A 23,969-nucleotide genomic window follows, 5' to 3' on the forward strand; every position below is an offset into this window, starting at 1 on the left:
GAAAATGGTTATTCTGCTGTATTTACTATCAGATAGCCTGTATTTAATGGAAGAACTGCTAAAAGTAAATAAAACAATTATTTTTTGTGTCTGGTAAAATGAAATTGTGGAAATGCCATGTTAATGTTGACCACACTAATGTTTGGGCATGATTTCCTAGCAGTCATTCATTCTCAGTCTTTGCTTTTCACTAATTCCCCTCAGAATTCCTACTAAGTCTGAGAAAGCTAAAATGGTGCCTATTGTTATAATAATTTAAAATAAGTGAACTTTTTTCTCAAGTGTACAGATGGAAATTCATTTTTAAAATGGCGAGAGCTGATAGCGTTCCACACCAACCCCCTTTTAGTCAAGCCAAGAAACCCTAAACCTCTTGGGAAGGTGCTGTGTTGCAAATCTTCAGCGCGCCCTGAATAGCAGATGATTTAGATCTCCACTCGACCCCACCCAAAATCCGCAATGGCGACACAGGTACCCCAAACCCTGAAGAGCCTAAACTCAAGTTTCTATGTATAGCATATGTTTCCTGGGTGAGGAATCGTAAGGGCGTGGATTGGAGAAGTACTTGGGGGAACTCGGGGGAGGGGGTTGCGGACTATAAACTTTCAGGCAGAAATGGAGTGATTTAAAAGGAGATTTTGAGGAGAGCAGAGAGGTTCGGGTGTGCAGTTTGCATATGATTGCAGCTCTGGAGATTTGCATTAACAGCACTGGCATGAGATAATACCTCCATCAGTATGACCTGAAGACAAAGGAAAGGATCACATGGCTTTCCACCATGAGACAAAAACATGGAAATCTGACCTTTGTCTCCGATCAGAACTTATGTATAACTTGCATGCTCCAGGCACAAAAGATTGTCTTTAGGATTCAAAATTGATCTTTTTCATGACCTTTCTTGGCCATGTGAAGACTCTGTCCTGGGTAAGTATGAAATATCGGAAGAGACCAACAGACGAAAAGATAATACTACAACACTACGGATCTACTAGATGGCCAAAATGTTGTCTATTTTGGACATGGACTACTGGAAACCAACATGGTGGGATGATCTTGTTTTTCAGATAAGATCACATGAGTCTCAGTTATAGCTTCTAGAAATGAAATATTTAGCCTTGTAACAAGCTTTTTTTAGGCTTGAAATTGAGCATTTTATCTGTAAATGAGCTGAAATTTTTACACACAAGGAGATCATTTTAGATAATACGATCACAAATAAACAAGTAGGTACATTGGCCAAAACATGCCTTTTTAATAGATTTGCAGAGACACTGCTAACATGTGAGCTAAAGGAAAGATTTCTTATCTCCATGACAACACAACATTAAGTCTGTTTCTGAGGTAAATAATGCAGCAGGGTTATTTTGAAACACAGTAGAGGGAAAGGGGCTTGAATGAAGGCTGGAGAATGTCTTGGGAAGAAGCAGGTGTAGTAGGGGACAGCTGGGGTAAGTGGTTTCCTCTTAAAAGGTTTGGATGGTTATTTATAGAGACCATCATAGTGTGGTCCCTGGGGATCAGCACTGATCTATAAAATTCTCTGTCCCTTAATGCAAATTCTAGCCCATTTTATTTCTGGTGATTTAAACCAGGGTGTTGTGTCCTCTGTACTCTTTTCCTTTAAAGATCTCAGCGTGAGTTTTTCTTCAACATCTTGACTTGCTTTCATTAATGATTGGAGGGGATGGAATGTAATTTTTTTCTTACTGGACGTTCTCCATCATTTTAAGAAACTCTGGAATGAAAATGGAAAAAGAGATGACATCATACAAACACATTTTCTGGCATTGTTCACACACTCTCCACAAATCTGAACATCCTTAGCATTCAGTTATTGTGATTATAAGATGTCTTCTCTCACATCTTAGGATTCAAAAGAACTCATAGTCGCTGACATCTGGAGGTCAAGAAAAAGAATCCCCATGAGTATTCATGTATTTATATCTGTATATGCATTAATACACTTTAAAAATAAATAAAGAAATAAAGGTCCTTTATTGGCATTGATGGTTCCATGAAGAAACTTTAACATCAACAGAACCTTTCCATTGCACAAAACGTTCTTTATAATGGAAAAGGTTCTTCAGGTTATTTAAAGGGAAAAAAACTGTTAAATGAAAGGTTCTTTTGGGGAATCCATGGTTCTTCTATTCCATCGCTATGAAAAAACACTTTTGGAACCTTTATTTGCCACATGAGAGCAGCACATAAAAATAGAATAAATAAGATTTGCTTTACCATCAAAATCAATCTTTCCATCTTTGTTTGTGTCTGCATCTGCCATGAGTTCATCTATGTCTTCCTCTGCCAACGGCTCGCCAGTGGCACGCAAAATTTCCCCAAACTCCTCACGATCAATCCAACCATCTTGGTTTCTGTTGAAAAAAATATATAACATTTTAATTACATTATTGTCTTGTGATGTCAGGATGTGTTTGTTTCTCCATTAAACTGATGACTGGTTACATGCGTGTTTAAGTAATGGTGTCATACATAATTAAGGAAACATATAATGTTGAACATTTTCATTTTAAACCATATAAATTTGTCAAAAAACAAACAAACAAAAAAAAAAACAATAAAACTTAATTATAAATTTATTGTAAGTATGAATCCATATTCAACCAAAGCCTGTTTTATTAAGCTCAGAATACATCCCATTCAGAACTTCTTGTGGTCTGAGGTGGTTCCACATGGGATTTGAACCCAGAACCTTCCAGTCAGGTATATAGAGGACACATCTGTGCTGATCTCGAGGAGAGCTTTCAATGTGAGAATGAACAAACAAGCTCAGTCCTAAGCACTCTAAATTATTAAAATGCTAAGCTAACTTAGCTGTAAACTTTGTTCATCCTGATGGTCAAAAAGTGACATTAGAAAGAATGACCAATGGTTAGCATGCTAACCAACCAGCATGCAAAGATAACATAGTACTGTACAAGACAACAAACACAGGCACGGTCGACTTTGGAAAGGTGTTTCTCGAAAATGGTAGTGAATATCAGTCATTTCTGTGTGGCTCGGTCCAAAGTTCATCTGAGATGATTTTAGACAAAGTTGGGCAAAATTTAGAGGAGGAGTAGTAGAAAAAAAAACTGTTTTACATATACAGCAACATTTTGAAAAATGACAAATGAGATCGTCATAAATAAAGGAACATAAAAACATCAAGAAAATGAATTTCAGACAACTTTTCAATGTGAAACTTTTCAGATACCTTAAAGAAATGCTGGCAAAAATGTCAAATCAAATTATGTGCCAATATGTCAAAGGATTTAAAAAATATCACTTCCAAATGGTGGACAGGCTATTTGTCCGATCCTGGCAAAATTGGCATCGACGGATTCAGCATGACCCAAGGAATCCATAGACACCAATCCATAGACACCAACCTGATTTTTTGGACAAGTACGTTGTAGAGACCCCAAAGTATGTCAGATTACTATTCACGACCACCTCTATTATTGTACTCTATTTCATCATTTTCCTATGTATGGAATATAGGGCTGCCATAGACTCCCATTTAGGAAGAATAATAACTGCATAATATAACTGCATGATGTCTTTTTTTCCCTCTTTCAGACTTTTTTCCAGACACATGTGGTCTTGACTCTGTGGTTGCAGTTTGCTATTATTATAGATTACAGTGATTGGATAGACTGCAGTGATCACAATTGACTGCTTTCTACCTAGATGAACAATATGTTATTAACTTGTCCAGTAAGATTGAAAAAATTATAGATTTTTTTTTTCTTAAAAGCGTAAAATGGACTGTATGGATTTGCATTTGCACAGAATCAAGGAGATCCTGAAATACCTGAAGAATGGCATCCATTAACAAGCTCATTCATCTGTTACCAAGCTTCATGCATTCAATCATTATCCTCGGCTGGCACAAGAAGTTTTACTGATAAAGAAATTTAGTACCTTTTACTACGTAAAATAAGCAGCACAGGTTATTCTTTGGATTCATATTCAATAATGATTTCAAGGTGCATATATATAATGCCAAAAACTACACTGTAAAACCAAACAGTGAAATTAATTAAATGAAATGAGTTTGTTTTAACTCAAATAATAATGAAAGTCCATTGTACTTAATAGAAAAAAAGTTGCGTGAACTCAAAATTTCATTGTAGTAAGGTGAACTTAATATGATTCAGTTGAGTTGCGAGATTAAAATAGAGAGACACAAGTTAGTGTTTAATGGGGTGTTATGTTGGGATTTACAGGGGATTCTGTTGTGTTAGTTTTGTAGGGTACCATTGTGGTGAAGACTAGAGCCTGTGGTTAGTTTGAGGATAGGCTGCAAAACTTTTAAGACCATATAGTCTGTATAAAGGGCAGCAAAACTGTTTGGATACCAACATTCTTCAAAATATCTGTTCCACAGAAGAAAGAAAGTCATACAGGTTTGATGACAGAAACGGTGACAGAATGTTCATTTATGGTTGAACTATCCCTAACAATTTTGCATGCCTCCCTACTGTGGACATGAAAGACAAATCCAATGACTTTTCCTCGCACTGCTGTTCTGTTTCATTTGGTGCGGACATCAAGTGACATACTTGTCAAAGACACGGAAGCATTCAGATAGCTCCTCTTCGGACTTGCCAGCTTGGTCTTCTTTTAGTTGCTGCACCATCATGACCAAGAACTCCTCAAAGTCAATAGTGCCACTGCCTGAGGATGCAAAAATTGGATGTGATGGGACAGAATGAATGCATAGAGGAGAACAACATGAGTATTTGGTTTCTGAAGTGTGGTTGGCACAAACCAAGTTCAAGATCTTTGCAATCAAACTCACATTCAATGTAGTCCATTTTTGTGTTGTGACCAGACTTACCATCTTCATCTACTTCTTCAATGATAGCATCCAGCTCCTCTCTGGTTGGGTTCTGACCCAACATCCTCATGACGGTACCCAACTCCTTGGTGCTGATATCACCGCCACCATCGGTGTCGAACATGTCGAAGGCAGCCTTGAACTCTTTGGTTTCAGATGACAAAAAAGAAGAAGAAAAAAGAAGAACGAATCCAAAACAGAATGTGAAAGGCTGTGTGACCAGAACTTTTTAATGTAACAATTCACCTCAGAAAAGCAAGCAGCGTGAATCAAATGCAATGGGCAAAATCTTCACACTCACCAGCAATCATTTCCTCACTCAGGAAAGAGCGGGCGTCTGCCTGTGCATCAGTGGGCTAATCAGAAAGAGAGATTATGGTTTACTAAGAGCCTCATGGGGCTTTCATACATCAGATTGAAAATTTAAAATGATTTTGTTCATTATTTAGAACTAGAGAAACTTCACAGGTGGTTTCTAGTATTGGATTAAGTGTGGAAAATATATTTCCAGAAATACCCATGACAAATAAAGAACAGACACAGGAACAACAATATAATAACTCTTCCTTTTAAACAGTTCAGTTTAAAAAAAAAAAAAAAAAAAAGTATAAATTATATGACACATTAATTAACAAATCAAACAAATGAACTCATGCTTTTATCATAATTAGCTAAATTAATCAACTGGTTTGATATTTTGTTATTTGATGCAATCACGTTTATACATTTTTACGATTGAATGTCCAAATACTTTCTAGGTAACCTGAAGGTGGTACATTTAATAATCTACAGGGGTTGGACAAAATAATGTGAACACCTATTATTATAGAGATTAATATCATTTGTGTAGGCTACAGTGAAAAAACAAACATTGCAATTATCTTTTTGTTGTTTAAATTCTCTTGTTTGTATATCAGTGCAGTATACTGTAAGTGGATTTCAGCAGTGTTTAGTACATGTGTGAAATGGGCCCATTTAACAAGAGCATCTAACCGCCCAATTGTGTGTTTTAAGAACAACAGTCTTTATGACTCAGACTGTGTTCAAAAAGCATGGCAAGACTTCATCAGCGAAAAAGAATAGGGGGCAAAAACCGAAAGTGAATGATCGGGATCGTCGAACACTAAGAAGGATTGTGTCCAAACAACATAAAATAACTGCAGAAAAGTGACAACAATACTGACTCAATATTCACCCTGAAGACCATGTTTCCACAAAAACTGATCACAGAAAACCTCAAAAAGCTTACATCAGTGAATGTAATCTCAGACACCACTGCTAAAATGTGAATAAGATGGTGTTATGATTATAAAACCTGGACAGATGGAGCACCAAGATGAACTTCATCATCTGCCCTGGTTAGCTTAATCACCTGACTTGAATATTAATGAACTACTGTGGGCAGGTTTGGAGAGAAGATTCCCTTCTTCAACATCTCTGAAGCAACTGACAAATGTTCTGATCGATGATATTCAACTGGATTTTATTCACACAAGCTGTATTAATTCTAATGAGGCTGTATTAAAGGCAAATTTTTGGTAAAACACCTTAATAAAGGTATATCGCCCATTTCGCAGGTGTTCACATTATTTTGTCCAACCACTGTATTTCTTTTAATGATCTTTTTAGAACTTAGAGATTTTTAACATGTAAAAATAAATAAATAAACATTGACAAGTATGGGGTTATGGATATGCAATGAATGAATAAAATATATGAAGTAACATATATACATATCACATGATTATTTACATAGATTGGTTCTGCAGCCAGAAAAGAATGAGAAAGTGACAGGAGGATGAAATCGATTAATTTACCTAATGATGACAAGATCTCTCATGTCACACTTCAGTAATACAAATTTTTTTTTAAAAAATGAGACAGATCAAGTGCTTATATTGTATTCCATGAACATAATATTGAATCTAACTGTATACTTTTTTAGGAAATTATATAATTGTAGTGTTTCAGAACTCCCTAAAGAAGACAATGTAAAAAAAAAAAAAATAATAATAAAAAGAAATAATAAAAAAGTACTTTTCCATATGTGAGATGTGCTCTATGGCTAATACATTGCTGTAAGGGGCATTAATGTGTTCTTGTACTGGGAACATATGCTAGATTCCATGAAATGTATTCTGGACCATTTAAGATAAATGTACAGACCTTTGACATGAAAATGGAACTACAAGAAATCTGCCAAACAACATAGTAGTGAGCAGGGCACAAACTGATGCGGGGTTAGTTGTAACACACATGGTTTAAACATTTACACACATGCTAGCCAATTTACTAGTTGCCTATAGAGAAAAAATTGTGCCAAAATCAGCGTGTCGAATCAGCGGTTCGGAGCACCAAAGTCACGTGATTTCAGCAGTTTGGCAGTTTGACACGCGATCCGAATCATGATTCGACACGCTGATTCATAACGCTCCGAAGCTTCCTGAAGCAGTGTTTTGAAATTGGCCATCAGTATATAAGTCATTATTTGTTTTTTTTGGCGCACCAAAAATATTCTCGTCGCTTTATAATATTAATATTGAACCACTGTACTCACATGAACTGATTTAAATCATTGCTGGCTATGGAGGCCTCACTGAGCCATCGGATTTCAACAAAAATATCTTAATTTGTGTTCCGAAGATTAACGAAGGTCTTACGGGTGTGGAATGGCATGAGGGTGAGTAATAAATGACATTATTTTCATTATTTTATTTGAAAAATATAATAATTTTATTTTAGTTTTTCTTGTATATTTTGTATATAATTTTCATTAGATCAGCTAACATTTTTAACTGTCATATGGTCATGTTACAACATGCCCCTCACATGTTACAATGTGCCTTACCTATGGGGCATGTTGTCACATTTCACTTCAATTCTTTCGGGGTAAATAAAGAAAAAAGTATACACTGAATGAATCAAAACCACATAATTGTACTAGACGTGTGAAATTAATGTGGAAAAAAATGAATACTCTAAACCCCATGTGGACTTACATAAACTGAGAAAGTCAAAGTGTTAGGCTGTGCTCCGCTCTCTGAACACAGTGCTTAAATATAGCTCTAACTGTCTAACAAATACCTACAAAGGCGAAGGGTCATTAACCAACACCACACATATTTACCATTGTTTCTTCTCTAGCGAGTCTGGTCTGTTAATTGGTGGGTAGAGAAGGACACAAAAGCTCTAACCAGAAACAACTATATTATCTCGTGGAGCAAATACTCGCTGTCCCTCTTGTCCGGTCGTCGGTTGTGTGTAAAAATGCTATTCAACACCAACATGAATATACAGCCCTCTTATAGAGCCACATGTACATGATTACGAGGAACCACGATATGACATTGCAAAATGTCAAAGCACCATGAAAGTCTCAGCACTGTAATCAAACCCTATATGTTCCTTCTCTTTAATGATGTGGATTACCACATGTATCCGCAGACCACAAACAAGGCCAAACACTGTCAAAGATGACAGGCAAAGAACAGAAATCACCTGTCAATCACTTGTAGTATGCGCATTAAGTACTTAACGGTAGTGATAGTTCACTAATATATAGATGACTACTGCACTGCTATGAATATTACTTGCACATGTAAACATATCTGCAAACACAACAAGCCAAACAACTCTTCAAACTCAAGGCTCAATAGCGACATACAGTTCTACACTAAAATGTGTTTTATGTGTAATATCTATAAACTGGTTTCTTCAACTATTATTTAATATGACTTGATGTCATTAAGATGCAAGTATACGGGTTAGAGGTTTAGATCAAGTAAAAATTACTCCTTGTAAAATGTAAATCCTGCACATATCCACTTTTTCATTAGATCTTCTAGAAAATTGTCCAGTCATAAGTATGCATCCATTTTTTGCGATCATACAAAGATCACTGATTAACTGAATCATCTTGCCCATATCCACTTCTTCCCAGATATCTTACCATACTGACAGCTTGTTAGTGAGATCAAAGTGTATCTGAAAACAGTAACGGTCCTCTGTCCAGCAGCCTTCCTCCTAAATGTGCGCAGATGGACAAATGTCTTCAGACTCCCCTAATAATACCTTATATTATTCTCACCTTTCTAGAAAATGGCCAGGATTGGACAAGAAACTCAAGACAGTGAACTTGTCAACCAATGCCTGTGTAGCCTTAAAAAAAGCCCCACCCTTCTTCTTCATCCCTTTCTAATCCATTGCCACCTCTATATGCCCTCCATTGCCCCATATTTAGCTGAAGGATGGACAAGTGGTCTCAATAACATTTCCCTGCCAAAATAAAAAAATAAAAATAAAGGAAAGCAATGAAAGGTTATTTAGGCAGTGGATAAGCTTCCAGAAACAGATGTAGGCTATACTCACTTCCACACAGGGTAGGATTTGCGCCCTTATCCACATGCCTGTATTTCTTCACCTTCTCTGTCAGTCTGTCCATCCATCAGTCATCTTGGCTATGTATCCCTGTCGGTGCTGACTGGCTCACTTGGATCTGCATCACATTGACATTAAGAAACAGTGAGTCACAACAAGACAATGAGGTGTGGCTTTGCATGTGTTGCACGTACAGGAAGTCAGTCATTGTATCAGTTTATTACACAGTTACTCACAAAATAAATAAATAGGGCTTTTCACATGTGAAATAGTTAACCCTGGGTCATTCTAAACCCCGCACTGTAACAAATTGCTGTAGTTTTTACAGCAAAATTCTACAGAAACTTGCTGTTTTACCATTTTACAAGTTATTACTGTATTTTGCAATGCATTATGGGTCAAAAAGAGTATTATAGTTGTTAACAGTATTTTTCCCTGTCAACTGTAAATTAATTTACAGGTAAGAGGTGTTTTCACTGTAGCTCAATTTTTGGTAAGTTCACTTAAATTTACATCCATAAACATTCAAATCAAATGTATTACATTTAATGCATTTTAGTGATTCATATTTTAAACAGAATTCATAACGTCAGATGTAATGAATTGTATCGACTTAGTTAACAACTGCGTGTTATCAGCACATTTAGTGGGATATAAAAGTGTTTGATTCCAATATTTATTTATTTTTTTGCCGAAACGTTATGTTTATTTAGTAAAGGAATGTGTCGTTAACTTTAAATGTATTGTTTCAGGCGAGGTGGAGAATTGCGGGGCGCGTCATAACAGTGGAGAGACGAAGCTGAACTACGGTAAAACCATCGTGAATATAATGCTAATATGGTTGAATGCTGCAGTTTGTTACAATTTTATTCGCATTTGCTCTCAAGAGAGTATTTTTAGAGAATTTGCAGTTTGGAAGACATGACATTGATCGAAGTGCTGGTGAGACAAAACTACATAGGCCTATTGTAAATACGAACGTGCAGTTAGCTTTGCTGACGAAATACATCAGAAAATATATTATATTAACATCGTTGGATGCTGCGATTGTCTCATTTATTTCACCAGTTTGGAGCATGTTTTAAAATCAGTGTTTAATAAAGACCTGCGTCATAACTAAATTGAACGCTCATGCTCCAAACCGGTGAAATAAATGAGACAATCGCAGCATCCAACGATGTTAATATAATATATTTTCTAATGTATTTCGTCAGCAAAGGTAACTGCACGTACGTAATTACAATATGTAGTTTTGTCTCACCAGCACGTCGGTCAATATATCATGTCTTCCAAACTGCAAATGCTCTAAAAATAGCCTACTCCCTGGCGAGCAAAGTCAAATAAGCACCCTTAATAAACATCAAATTTTCATTTTTGGGTGAATTACATTTACAATTTTTTCCTTTTTTTAAATTTCTTGTAGGTGTCAGCAGCTGATGTGGAAAAAACATCTACACTTCCAGACTCTCCTAGACTTATTGTCTTAGGTAATGTACAATGTTCCAAAATCTTTAAATTACTTAATAAACTTGGCCTGTTGTATTTTAGCATACATTTTTATAAAGACGCTTATATTTATTAATTTTAGGTGAAATTCTCACTGCAACTCAGTGGATGCTGAGTATTGAGGGTCAAGTGGTTGTGAATCCACACCCCAACTTTGTGGCTGGATTTGCTGCTTTGTTTACTGCATACTACAACGTCAATCTGGCGTACCAGCACGAGGCATCCTGCACACTTGAATTTGTTCAAAGGTAACAATTTACTTAAATATAAATTTGTATATGTTCAAGGGTTAGTTCACCCAAAAAAGAAATTTCTGTCATTAATTAACTTCTGACCTTCGTTAATTTTTGGAACACAAATTAAGATAATTTTGATGAAATCCAAGAGGTTTCTGAACCACACATAGGCAGCAACGTCATTGCAACTTTTAAACCCCAGAAAGGTAGTAAAAACATTGTAATAATAGTCCTTGTGACTACAGTGGTTCAACCTTAATGTTATGAAGTGACGAGAATACTTTTTGTGCGCAAATCCTCCCCAAAATAACAACTTTATTCAACAATTTCTTCGCTTCTGTGTCAGTCTCTGACGCTGTTCTAGTAGTAAACAGTCCAGCGATTCCAGGTTCTACGTCAGAACAAAAAGTGTTCTTGTCACTTCATAACATTAAGTTTGAACCACTGTAGTCACTTGGACTATTTTAACAATGTCTTTACTACCTTTCTGGGCCTTGAAAGCTGGAATGACATTGCTTCCTATGTGTGGTTCAGAAACCTCTTGGATTTCATCAAAAACATCTTAATTTGTGTTCCGAATATGAATGAAGGTCAGTAGTTAATTAATGAAAGATTAATAAGTAATTAAATTTTTGGGTGAACTAACCCTTTAACACTACTTAAAGAAATAGTTAATCCAAAAATAAAAATAATGTCATTAACTTATCTTAACATTTTTCCAAACCCATATGAATTTCTTTCTTCTGTTTAACATAAAATAAGATATTTTGAAAAATGTGGGTAACCAAAGCTGTTTGGTTATACATTCTTCACAATATCTTCTTTAATGTTCAACAGAAGAAAGAAACTCATCCAGGTTTGGAACAACTTGAGGGAGAGTAAATTATGACAGAATTTTCATTTTTGGGTGAACTATCCCTTTTATAATACATTAGTGCAGCGAATGCTTACAGGTGCATCTCAATAAATTAGAATGTCGTGGAAAAGTTAATTTATTTCAGTAATTCAACTCAAATTGTGGAACTTGTGTATTAAATAAATTCAGTGCACACAGACTGGAGTACTTTAAGTCTTTGGTTCTTTTAATTCTGATGATTTTGGCCCACATTTAACAAAAACCACCAATTCACTATCTCAACAAATTAGAATACTTCATAAGACCAATAAAAAAAAAACATTTTTAGTGAATTGTTGGCCTTCTGGAAAGTATGTTCATTTACTGTATATGAAATGAACATACTTTTCAGAAGCCTGACATTTCTGTTTAAAATATCCTTTTTTTATTGATCTTATGAAGTATTCTATTTTATTAAGATAGTGACTTTGTGGGTTTTTGTTAAATGTGGGCCAAAATCATCAGAATTAAAAGAACCAAAGACTTAAAGTACTTCAGTCTGTGTGCATTGAATTTATTTAATATACGAGTTCCACAATTTGAGTTGAATTACTGAAATAAATGAACTTTTCCATGACATTCTAATTTATTGAGATGCACCTGTATTGTAAAGTGGTATGTTTTCATTAAAGTCTGCACATGATCCTAAAGCTTCTGCTTGTGTTTTTCTGACTTATTTTTGTGCAGATGTTTTGTGGGAATCAACCCACCCACTGGTACCAAGACAGCCACAACAAAAGTTGGAGTCAAAAGAAGTGGAAAGGCCTCAGAGAAGAGGAACCACATAGTTAACCCTCATGTGTGTACTCTTCTCAAAAGACTAATGGACTCTTAATGCTGTTAATTTTAATAAATATTTTTCTTACAACAGCTTGGTTTGATTATTTTTTTAAATGTTTATTTTAAAGCATTTACATCAATATAATGGTAAATAATAGAGTACAGTTTACTGTTAAAATAAGTATTTATAGTATTTTCAAAGTATAACGATTACGGCAACATCTTGCCTTTTGGAGCATTTACAGGATTTTATTGGCAACTTTAGTTGCCAGGTAAATAGTGTAATTTAGTGCAATTACAAAAAAATACTGTAATGTATACTACAAGTTCAATTTTATAATCCTGTAAAAAAAAAAAAAAAAAAATACTGTAATGTATACTACAAGTTCAATTTTATAATCCTGTAAAAAAAAAAAAAAATACTGTATTCCACAAACAACAATATATTGTAAATTGCTTAACAGTATTATACTGTAATCCATTTTACAGCAATTAACAACTATTTTACAGGATTTTATTGGCAACTTTTTTGCCAGTAAATTCTACAGTACATTTTTTAAACGGAATCCTAGGTTATCCTGATTCACGTTTCACGCCGCTCATAATTTCCCCGGATTTAACAATTAATCCTGTTTATTCATAAACTGACGTTTCACATTCCTAAACCCTGGGTTAACGTTCTTATTTGCATATTGGCTGTGTCAGTGTCATTGATTGGATAAACGCAGCACGCGACCTGTTTACATGGCGACCTGCTCTAGCATTGCGCATCTTCCAATTGCCGACTGTACTATCGAGTTTATGTTGAATGAACATTTCGGACTATAAAGGTAAGAATAAAACGGTCTCTTTTTCACTCATATTGTCGTGTTTTCTGTCAGCATTTGATATTTTTCCTCTCAACGCTGAATTTACTGTTTATATACACTGCGCAGTGTTTCCGTGACTGTTTGGCATCGTAATGCAGGGTTAACACCGCAAAAGCGGTTATAACCCCGGGTAAAAAGCGGTGCTAACCCTGCTTCTAAATTACAAGTGTGAAACGTTCCTTTACTCGGGTTAAAAGCGGTGTTTAGAACGACGATAACCCGGGGTTAAGCGCAGTGTGAAAAACCCTTATGTGGACATGAATATTAATTCCAACTTTTCAAGTCAACAATCTAAACTTTTCAACTATTTCAGCTATTGATTTGAGTTGAAACCTACTACTTTCGCAGAAATTCGGAAGTTTTTTTGTTGTTTTGTTTTTTCACCTAAAAATTGCTGTTTTATAGAAGAATTCCTGATTTCAGTTATACTACATAGAACATACATTAAGGGTTGTGAAGTTAATTCTTTATAAAATGTACAGTAGAAGGCCTTATTACTAGGACAGTATAGGATTCCGGATGCTGTGTTTATGAATTAAATCCGGATGTACTACCAAAGAATCTTTACAATAGAATTCAATGCCTGTACCATTAAAGACAACTTAACAGTAAACTTCATTTGGAAAAATAAAGGTTCTTTATTGGCAATAAAGGTTCTTTATTGGCATCTGGTTCCAATCACTCAGCATATAAATTGAGATATTTCGTAAACAGAATCCAACCTGTCACAAAATGATTTCTCTTATAGCAGCATTTTTTGTTGTAAACTCTAAAAATCAATCAATCCAAAATCAATGTTTATGTCAAACATGTTGAAGATTAAGACAGGCCATCAACTCATTCAGTGATATGCTGTTTCTGTAATTCACAACTCTTATCTCATGGCCTCATGGGATAAAGCTTACATCAAATGCACACAGTTCACCCAAAAATGAAAATTCTGTCATCATATACTCCAAACCTGTACGACTTTCTACCGTGGAATACAAAAAGGAACATTTTTAAGGGACTGGAGCTTTCAAACTTCTAAAAATACCTTCATTCGGCACCATTAAAGCTTCATAGAAGTCCATAACAATGACTTATTCATTGTATACAGGTCTTCCGAATTCATACCATAGCTTTGTGTGCGAAAGTTTAAATTGTCATTTAACATGAGTAATGAGTAATCACAGACTTTTAATTTTACTGTAAACTGTCCCTTTCTGCTTGCATTTTCTCCTTCATGAAGAGACAACTGCTTTTCCCCCCTCTCTCTTTTACTCTCTACTTATGTTTATATTTTCTTCAGTGTGACAGAACAAGGAGTGACCTTGTCAGACTCGGCAGGCTCGTCATCATTACCCTTCCATGCCTTATCTGGTTTCTCCTAATAATCCTCTGACTGCTAGAGTTTCATAGGCTTTGCAAATATCTACTCCAAGGGACAAGCCTTGGACCACATTACACACCTACACACTATCACTTATAAACACTTGTAACTCAACTTGTAATACAGTAAAATCTAAGTCATGATGTGTAAAGATGTCATAGCCAAATGTAGACTCGTGTCATGGTCTCAATTAAAGGCACAAACTGAAACCTCGCTTTTGGATATCAGACAAAATTGCATGACTGGAGAGATACCTAGTAAAGCAACCTGATAGTACACACAAGTAGTATGAGATTTTAAAATAATTAATTAAAACCTTTCTACTACTTCCTTTTTAATATTTTTTCTAGTCCACCTTTTCGTTAAAATGACTTAATTAGCCAAATAAAGGTTGAGCTCAACAATGAGCTCATCCAGAAGCAATGCCTCCAGGAAGAAAGCCATCTTCATTTCCAGTGAAAGTCCACTTATTTTAATTACGGTGACCCTGTTGGAAGGAAGGTTTTCCATTATCTCTTTCACATGTCTGTCTGTTTTTCACTATGTTCTTCTGTCACATGTCTCCCTTTGTTCAGTTTCCCGCTTTTAGTTAGTTGCTCATTTGATTAGTGTCCTTGTTTCAGGTGTGTCTTGTTTATTATCTCATTAGTTCCTGTATAAAGCACTCCTTGGTTTGTTCACTCTTTGTGCTGTCACTGTTATGTCTTGGATGTGCCTACCTTTTGAGTTATTATTAAACCTTTTGAGTATTTTGGAAACCTGCTTTCTTCTACCTGTGGTCACATACCGTTACAATCTCACAGTCATGCAGCTTTTTATTATTATTATTATAATTATTATTATATATTATTACCTAATGTTAACTTCAGGCTTCAGACACATTCTTCTGTGACATCAGAAAGAAAAAGCCGATTTAGAACCAGATGTGGTCAGTGTAGTTGCCACAGCTGTGAGGGAAAATAATTAAATAAATAATTACGATTCCCACATTCATCTGTTCACATATTGCCTACAATTTTTCTTATCTAAATAAAGTTAAGTCTCATTGAGCTCATCCAGCAACAATGCCTCCTAAAAAAAAAAAGCCAGTGGTTATATGGAAGGCTGTCCATTATTTAACAGTCATGCATTTTCTTATTATTATCTATATTCATAACTAATTTTGAGGGTCAGGCATCAGACACACGTGCTCTTCTGTGACATCAGCTGATTTTGAGCCAGATGTGGTCAATGTAGTTGCCAAAGTTGTGAGATAAAATGAACAAATAAAAAAAATTAAATAAATAAATAAGTAAAATTAAAATACAATACTGTTCACATAGATTTTAACAAATAGAAACACAGACATTCCCACACTTATCTGTTGACATATAGGTCAACATTTCAAAAACAAACAAACAAAAACAATTAAAATATGACTCCCACATTCATCTGTTCACATATGAATGAATGAATGGAATTCCCTCAGGCTTTTAGTCTCACTAACCTCTATACTGTAAGTAAAAGATATTTTCCATTAACTTATGACGATGACTTTAAGCATCAGAATAGCTGCTTACTCATTACGGATAGATTTACATAAATTAACAAATCACTCAGTGGAGAGTGAGTGTACTGTGATCACTGTTTCTAATCTAGCCCCCCGCTCCAGTCCATAAGGCAGAAGTGTGAGCAGCACATAGGTAAGCTCTGGGGGCTCAGTTAAAAAGCATTTATTCTCTGTGAGTGCCTTATGTCACCCCAAGCTCTCCAAGACAGTTAAGCTGAGGTAAATGACAGCAGCAACTGTCAACCTCTCATTCCTGTCTCTCTGCCTAACACTCCTCCTTTTTTCTTCGCTCTATTCTTGGACATTCTTAAGGACAGCAGCTGAATCTTCGAGAACAACTAGTGTAGCAAACTAAATAAGGAGAGAGCGTACACCCTCGCTCTTTTGTCCTGTCCTTAAATCCCTGTTATCTATCAAGAGTGGTCACTGATTCTACAACTGCACGAATGAATGCTAATACAAGCCAGTAAATAATAGCTTATATGATTATGTTTGATCAACATCCTTTGAACCAGATTTTTTTTTTTTTTTTTTTTACATGCAGACAAAAGGAGTTCTAATGAAGTTTGGGAGGGGCATGATCATCTACTCCTGTCAATCACAACTCAAGGGAATAAACAATCGCTTACCTCACGCTGAAACAACTCTTTCTGCATTCTTCCACAACCACATGTTTAGTCTATTTTTAATTATTTCTATTAAGATTATAATCTTCCTTCAGTAGTCATACCCAAAGACAAAAGAAGACGAAATGGAATACGATGGCATATGTGACCAACGCTTGCATCTGTGCAACGCTTGCAGCTATTAATGCCATTAGTAGGCGGCGCACATATTATTTTTAATTTTACTTTATCTTAATTGTGTTTTATTTTAATAGTCTACCTTTGATGTTAAGTGGACATTGTTCTTAAATAAAGTCAAAAGTACTGGCATGTTAACCCTTTCATGCATGAATTATAACCACAGTCAGAATTTTTTTCCTATGTGTTTTTGTTGCTCTCAGGGCATGAAAAACAAGATTTTAACTTTTTTACACATATTTTACATATTTAACGCTTTACAATTAATGTGCTTTACAATTAATGTGCATTACGTAATCATAACTTTTTGATGTTACAAGTACGCTTTACAAGTAATGTGCATTACCTAATCAGATTACTGTTTTGATGTTACAAGTAAAGTAACACATTACAAGTAATGTGCATTATGTAATTATAACTTTTTGATGTTACAAGTTTGCTTTACAAGTAATGTGCATTATGTAATCAGATTACTTTTTTGATGTAATGAGTAAAGTAACACATTACTAGTAATGTGCATTGCATAATCAGATTACTGTTTTGATGTTACAAGTAAAGTAACGCATTACAAGTAATGTGCATTACGTAATCAGATAACTTTTTTGATGTTACAAGTAATGCTTTACAATTAATGTGCATTACGTAATCATAACTTTTTGATGTTACAAGTACGCTTTACAAGTAATGTGCATTACGTAATCAGATAACTTTTTTGATGTTACAAGTAATGCTTTACAATTAATGTGCATTACGTAATCATAACTTTTTGATGTTACAAGTACGCTTTACAAGTAATGTGCATTATGTAATCAGATTACTTTTTTGATGTCACAAGTAATGCATTACAAGTAATGTGCATTATGTAATCAGATTACTTTTTTGATGTTACAAGTAACGCTTTACAATGAATGTGCATTACGTAATCATAACTTTTTGATGTTACAAGTATGCTTTACAAGTAATGTGCATTATGTAATCAGATTACTTTTTTGATGTAGCATAACTGCGAATTACAATATAACACAAATACATTTATTTACAGCCAAAAATGTTACTGCAGATGAAGAATTTCAAGAACAACAGTCACAGTAATAGTATAATAGTTGTAGCTGAAATGTGATGCATGATGTCCAATTTAGTGGACAGATGATTAACCATAATTTCCTGCCAATCTAAAATCAATTCTTTAATTTAACAATGATATGACTCCTTAGATGTAGCAATTTATTTATTTAGTTTTTTTTTTTGTTGTTGTTGTTGTTTTACCTGCAAGAGTCTCCTAGTATAAAAGGAATGGAGCAACTTGCCATTTCTGACTTCTTGGTTTGGAGAAAAAAAAACTTTAAAAAACTGTTCACCTCTATGGGTGAAAACTGTTAGGTGCCGATCTCGTCGTGCGCACCCACGAATATGGCCGAATACCCACGGAAAAACACGAGATTCATTTTAACCAGTCAACCAAAAAAAAAAAAAAAATCGATTGAGATGAGGGAACCTCTTTGACTGGTGGATCTCACATCGAGGCGGGTTAACAACTTGACACGAAAGCTTGTGCATTTTTTTTTTAAAGATGATAAATTGTATTTTAAGTAGGCTGTTTAACCCCCAAAACATAAGGTATATCAGCGAGAGAGCGACTCGCGACAACACTCATGGAAAGACTATGCGTTTTTATTTGGTTGGTAATTTGCAGTCAGTGTGGGTTTCTCTTCTCGAGACACGATAACTTTTGTGTAAGAAAGGTTTATAGCCTCATCAAGCTACTAGAAAACGTCTCGTAATGTCAATGCATTATTGAAAACGTTATACAAATGCATTCGAAAATGTATCAGTGGTTTATGCAACAGTTATGAGATATTTGAATTGATATGTCTTGATAAAGCTATTTTGCTGTTATATACAAACACCCACAGCATTACAATGAATAACATAAAAACATTACAATATTTAGGCCTATTATTATTTTTAAGGTCAGAAAGGAACAATTCACAATTAGTACAATCCATTCTAATACACCTCTGCAGGTTTAAAAAAAAAACTGGGTTTGAACGGGTTAACTTATAAGTGCAATCAAGGCGAACTCTTTCTACTGGTTATTTTTACGAGAGATATGTCTCTTTGAATGAATTTAAGCTCCACCTTTATTCAAGTCACTCACCTGCTCATATGTTCTGCAAACGCATCGCGTGCAGTCGCAACAAACACGAACATCAAGCCACAGAGTTGTCAAAATCCCAAAGCTGCCATAAAATCGCTCGTCCTCGTCCGGATGCGTTTCACACGTGCTTTACCAGGTATCATGTTATGGGCTGCAGCCTGCGCGTGTCCGACTCCAAACCAGGATGCCCGCAACATCACTTTAGACACCCTCCAGCTGTTGGACCAGGGACGCTGCCTCTTCAGATCCATCCTGCCTTCAGATACAGCTGTGCAGGTACTGGTGTGTGTCTTTGTGGTGATGACCATTATCTCACTTTTGATCAATGGGTGCACTCTGTGTAGTCTGGGTAGTTCAGAAGACTTATCCTGGGAGCCACGCTTTGCCTTGCTGAAAAACCTCATAGTGAGTGACATTCTACTCATTGTCACCCAAGGTCCAACAGTGATACACTGCCTGCTGCAGAAGACCACGCTGCCGTACGGAGCTTGGTGTGTCACTCAGTTCTTTATTAACACCGTTTGTGTTTTCTGCACTGTGCTTACTATCACCTGCATGGCGCTGGAGCGCTACCTGTACGTGTGTCAGTCCATCTACTACCTCAGTATACTAACCACCACACGCCTTCACCTCATAGTCGGGCTCACGTGGCTTATTTCAGTGTGTTTATCGACAATGATAACAACTTTGCTCAGTTTAGGGCATGATAACTCATTGCTGGGCAAACCCATTACAGGACTCCTTTGTGAGCCGGACACCTTGGAGTCCCACCTGGGTTTTCCACGGGCTGCTGCGGTGTTTCGCAAAGTGGTTGGACTCACGGTGACGCTGCTTTGCATCTTTTCCTACACGTTCTCGTACCTGCGCATGTATCAGGAGGCGCGCAACGCCATTCAGCCTTTCCAGCAGGTCAATATAAGGGCACGCAAAACCGTGATGTTCTACTGCTCAATGCTGCTGCTTCAGCTGCTCCCCATCTTCCTGAAGATAGCCTCGGATGCTCTGTGGGAACTTGAAGGCAACATGGCCATGATTCGCTCGCTGGATTATCCCGGAGACTGGAAGTCAGCGGGGACCCTTCACATCATGCTGCTGGTGATGCTTCAGGTGCCTCCTTGCATTAATCCACTCATTTACGGTCTGCGCAACAGGGAGGTGAGGGAAGCCCTGCCTAGGCTGCTGTGGTGGAGGAGGCTGAACCGTTAAGTGAGCCCGGGATTATCTTCTACTGCGAGATGTTTCAGGGAATTTTTAGTCTCCTGGCAAAATTCTGAAGAAACAGAATGGAAGGAAGATTGATGAGTGTGTCATGTGTAGGTCTTGTTGTCAAGGTTTATTGTGAGATTATAATAACGCACAATATAAAACTTTGATGCAAAATGCTTTTAATGCAAAACATAGTAAACTTGACTTTACATTTAGGTTAAATTTGTTAATATTATTTTGATGTATTAGGTACCAGGAACAAACAATGAACAAAAATGCTATTTATTAATCTGTTTGTGATATTTTTTTTATTTGTTCATTCTTAATTCAGGTTCATATATGAATACATTAAATTAATTAAAAAAAATACATTTTTGGAAGTTAGTAGATATTCAGCATTAACCAAAAATGAAAATGTTGAAAAATTGAGGCTTATTGTAAAGTATCACCTATTTTTGTATATTTCAAATATATCATTGATTGCTTACTATTACAAGAAAGGAATTTAAATAGCTGCTCAAAGTCTGTGAATTTCAAAATAACAAATTTGAAACAGCTTTGAGCAGATATAACCTTGACATGGTACAATATGCTTATAATCGTGATCGCACTCTTCATAATTCCCTAACGATCTGAAAGGACATCAATGTTAACACTCTTAAAGGTGCAATGTGTAAATTTTAGCGGCATCTAGCGGTGAGGTTGCGAACTGCAACTAACGGAGAAGCTACGGTGGCCGTCTTACCAACACGTCAAATATGTCGCCGTCTGAGGCAGCAGAGAGTACATTAGCCAGTGAAGCAATGAGGCTTGTTCTTACTTTTAACAAAGAATGATCTCTGCTTCTAATAAACCAGACAATGACTACTACTAATACTTTGTGCGTATTCAACGTAGTGAGGATGCAAGCTGCCTCTAAAAACATCAACGAACATAGTGACGAAATGCAATCTGTAGAGCAGTTTGTCCGTTTAGGGTTACTGTAGAAACATGCCGGCGCATAATGGCGACTTGACATGAAGGGGGACCCACGTGTATGAGATAGAAATGGCTCATTCTAAGGTAATAAAAACATAACAGTTCATTATGTAAGGTCTTTATGCACCACTGAAAACATAGTTATGTATATTATATTGCATTTCTGTCAATAGATCCTCCCAAATTTTACACACTGCACCTTTAATGGTTACCTGCCAAGAATGCAGATATAATTAGGCAAAGCAAAAATGTGTATAATGGCAGACACAGGGTCAGAGATTAATACTTCATAAATGAATACAATATATTCATTTTTTTTTAATTTATTTATATGAATTTGTGTGTATTTATATGTATGAATTTATTTATTTGAATTTGTGTATATGTATAGTATTTATTTATTGACAATTTTTTTTACTTTAGTCCAGTTCAATGTTGCCATCTCTGTAAAAAGCTTAATTATGCTATATTATATAATTGTTTATAATTGTTTATAATTGTTTAATTATATATTGTTGATTGTTTCCACTTGAAATTTGAGTAGAAATGAAAGACTTTTGCTAAATTTAATACTATAATTATAATCATTTGCTGCAAAGTAATAAAACTATGATGCAACTTTATACCCTTATTAAGATACATCAGTTCAGAAATGCACCTATGGTGTCTCCATAGAGATATCCTGCGCTTAATAAACTATTTGGTATTGTGTCTAAATCCATTATACACTAATGGCTGTACAAATAGTACAGACACATTAACAAGCCTTAGGCCCCCTGCTTCTTTTGTGATTTGGATTTTGTGATAAAATGGATAATTGTCCATATACAGACTCTTTCAGCATTCGGTGGCAAGGCCTTGTGTAACTAAAGAGGTCCTTAAACACATTTATTCAAGGTGAACTGCATGAAGAATATGTGCAAACATCTCTACACCATGAAAAAAAACAAGTCAGCCCAATAAGCTAGACATTTCTTTTCTAAGCAGTTAGACGTACAATTTTTGCATGATGGCTAATAAACCTGCTAAAAACCACCAAAAAATTAACAGACAAAGAGTCTGTTAAATGACTAAATAAGTGATAGGGAAATTGCAATAAATCAAATGAGGATGAAACATTTATATACTGAAAGTCCATTATCATTCTGGCAAATGTGTGAAAACCAAAGTGAAAAATTCATTCTCTTTTTCCTGAATGCTTCCTGCATACATTACAGAAGTGTGCATTTAATAGGAAAAAGAACAAAAGTGTGTAGCTTATTAAATTTTCATTTGAGAGACCTTGACCAAAGAATAGCTTTTGTATTTTTCTGAGGGAAATCAATAATTTGTAATAGACAACTGGTCTTGCTCACCAATTAGGCTACTATTATTGTTGAGCTCCCTGAGAGTAACATGTATTTAATTTCAGAGTCATTGTTCAGTTCAAGCACTTCAAATGCAGTTTAAAGCCCCCTTCTTAATGATAAGAGTCCTTGAATAACTCTTAAACTAATATAATATTAAAGTTTTGGTTTAAATACAGAGAGATGGTAATAGGTGATGCACTGAGATCCAGGCATCCCAGCAATGATTATGTCAGAGATCAATAATCAATAATAAGGAATAATAAATTTATTAAGAACAAATGTAAAATTATGGAGACAAACAAATTAATCAAGTAAATAATAGTTCAGAGTATTGTATCTAACAGATGAAGAGTGAAGATCAGATTACAGAAAAAGGAAGAACGAAGATATTTGCAGAATGAAAGGAAAAGCAGAAAGAGAGGCAAAAAGAGTAGAAGCAGAATAAGAGCAAACTTTCTCCTCTTATGTTTTGGTCTAATAAGAAAAGGTCAAATTGACTTATCCATTATGTCATAGTTGGTGTAATGGCTAGGTCAGAGTCAAATGTCAAAGGTAGATGAAAATAGATACAGAAGGTGTTGTTTTGACACCGTTAAGAGAATTTTGCAGATCTTGCATTATCTCATGTCTGCAGAAATGGAAACAGACATATTTTGATACAAAGGTAATTCTAACGGAACATACACCCACTCAATCTTACAGCACAGAAGAGACACCAAAAATCTTACATTTGGAAATATTCAAACATATCAGAGCATATAGCAGAAAATATATAAATGATTAAGGAAATGTAAAAGAAAAATATTATATATAGAATAATTAATAAAAGAAATAATATGAATAAAGACATTATCATAAACATTGACCATTTTGGATACACCAATAGGTCAAAAATAAATATTTATACATAAAATTTGGTCAAGGGAAATTCATTGTGAATTAAATGAAACCAACAAGAGAAAACAAGTCTGGAGTGATTAAAAATTTCTTCCTCTCAGGTGCACAAAGACAAAGGAATGAGGAAATGATGAGTCGTTGTGTAATC

General features: G+C 35.4%; 2 protein-coding genes and 1 long non-coding RNA gene across 5 annotated transcripts; 2 read left to right on the forward strand and 1 right to left on the reverse strand.

Moving 5' to 3' along the window:
- Nucleotides 1-272: 272 nt before the first annotated feature.
- tnnc2.1 (troponin C2, fast skeletal type, tandem duplicate 1) lies at nucleotides 273-19,624 on the reverse strand. 3 transcript variants are annotated; one of them, XM_051881141.1, is made up of 7 exons: nucleotides 19,392-19,624; nucleotides 9,215-9,341; nucleotides 5,148-5,202; nucleotides 4,847-4,990; nucleotides 4,569-4,683; nucleotides 2,239-2,375; nucleotides 273-1,735 (listed from the first exon to the last, which is right to left on the reverse strand). In XM_051881141.1, exons 2-7 carry the CDS (start codon nucleotides 9,248-9,250, stop codon nucleotides 1,704-1,706), a joined length of 519 nt encoding a protein of 172 aa, XP_051737101.1. In that variant the 5' UTR covers nucleotides 9,251-9,341; nucleotides 19,392-19,624; the 3' UTR covers nucleotides 273-1,703. The 3 variants fall into 3 exon arrangements, with proteins under 3 accessions (XP_051737101.1, XP_051737100.1, XP_051737102.1); XM_051881140.1 differs by lacking the exon at nucleotides 19,392-19,624 and having other exon boundaries at nucleotides 9,215-9,396; XM_051881142.1 differs by lacking the exons at nucleotides 9,215-9,341; nucleotides 19,392-19,624 and adding an exon at nucleotides 8,796-9,158.
- LOC127505529 (uncharacterized) lies at nucleotides 9,500-13,283 on the forward strand. The gene is made up of 5 exons (XR_007927733.1): nucleotides 9,500-10,032; nucleotides 10,647-10,710; nucleotides 10,812-10,977; nucleotides 12,548-12,966; nucleotides 13,027-13,283. It is a non-coding gene; the product is annotated as an uncharacterized LOC127505529 (long non-coding RNA).
- Nucleotides 19,503-20,678, forward strand: LOC127505527 (olfactory receptor 2AG1). Its single transcript, XM_051881139.1, has one exon. The coding sequence runs from the start codon at nucleotides 19,503-19,505 to the stop codon at nucleotides 20,595-20,597; it is 1,095 nt and encodes a 364-aa protein (XP_051737099.1). The 3' UTR covers nucleotides 20,598-20,678.
- The last annotated feature ends 3,291 nt before the right edge of the window (nucleotides 20,679-23,969 follow it).

The sequence above is a fragment of the Ctenopharyngodon idella genome, chromosome 22 (assembly GCF_019924925.1).
Source record: "Ctenopharyngodon idella isolate HZGC_01 chromosome 22, HZGC01, whole genome shotgun sequence".
Taxonomy (NCBI): Eukaryota; Metazoa; Chordata; class Actinopteri; order Cypriniformes; family Xenocyprididae; genus Ctenopharyngodon; species Ctenopharyngodon idella.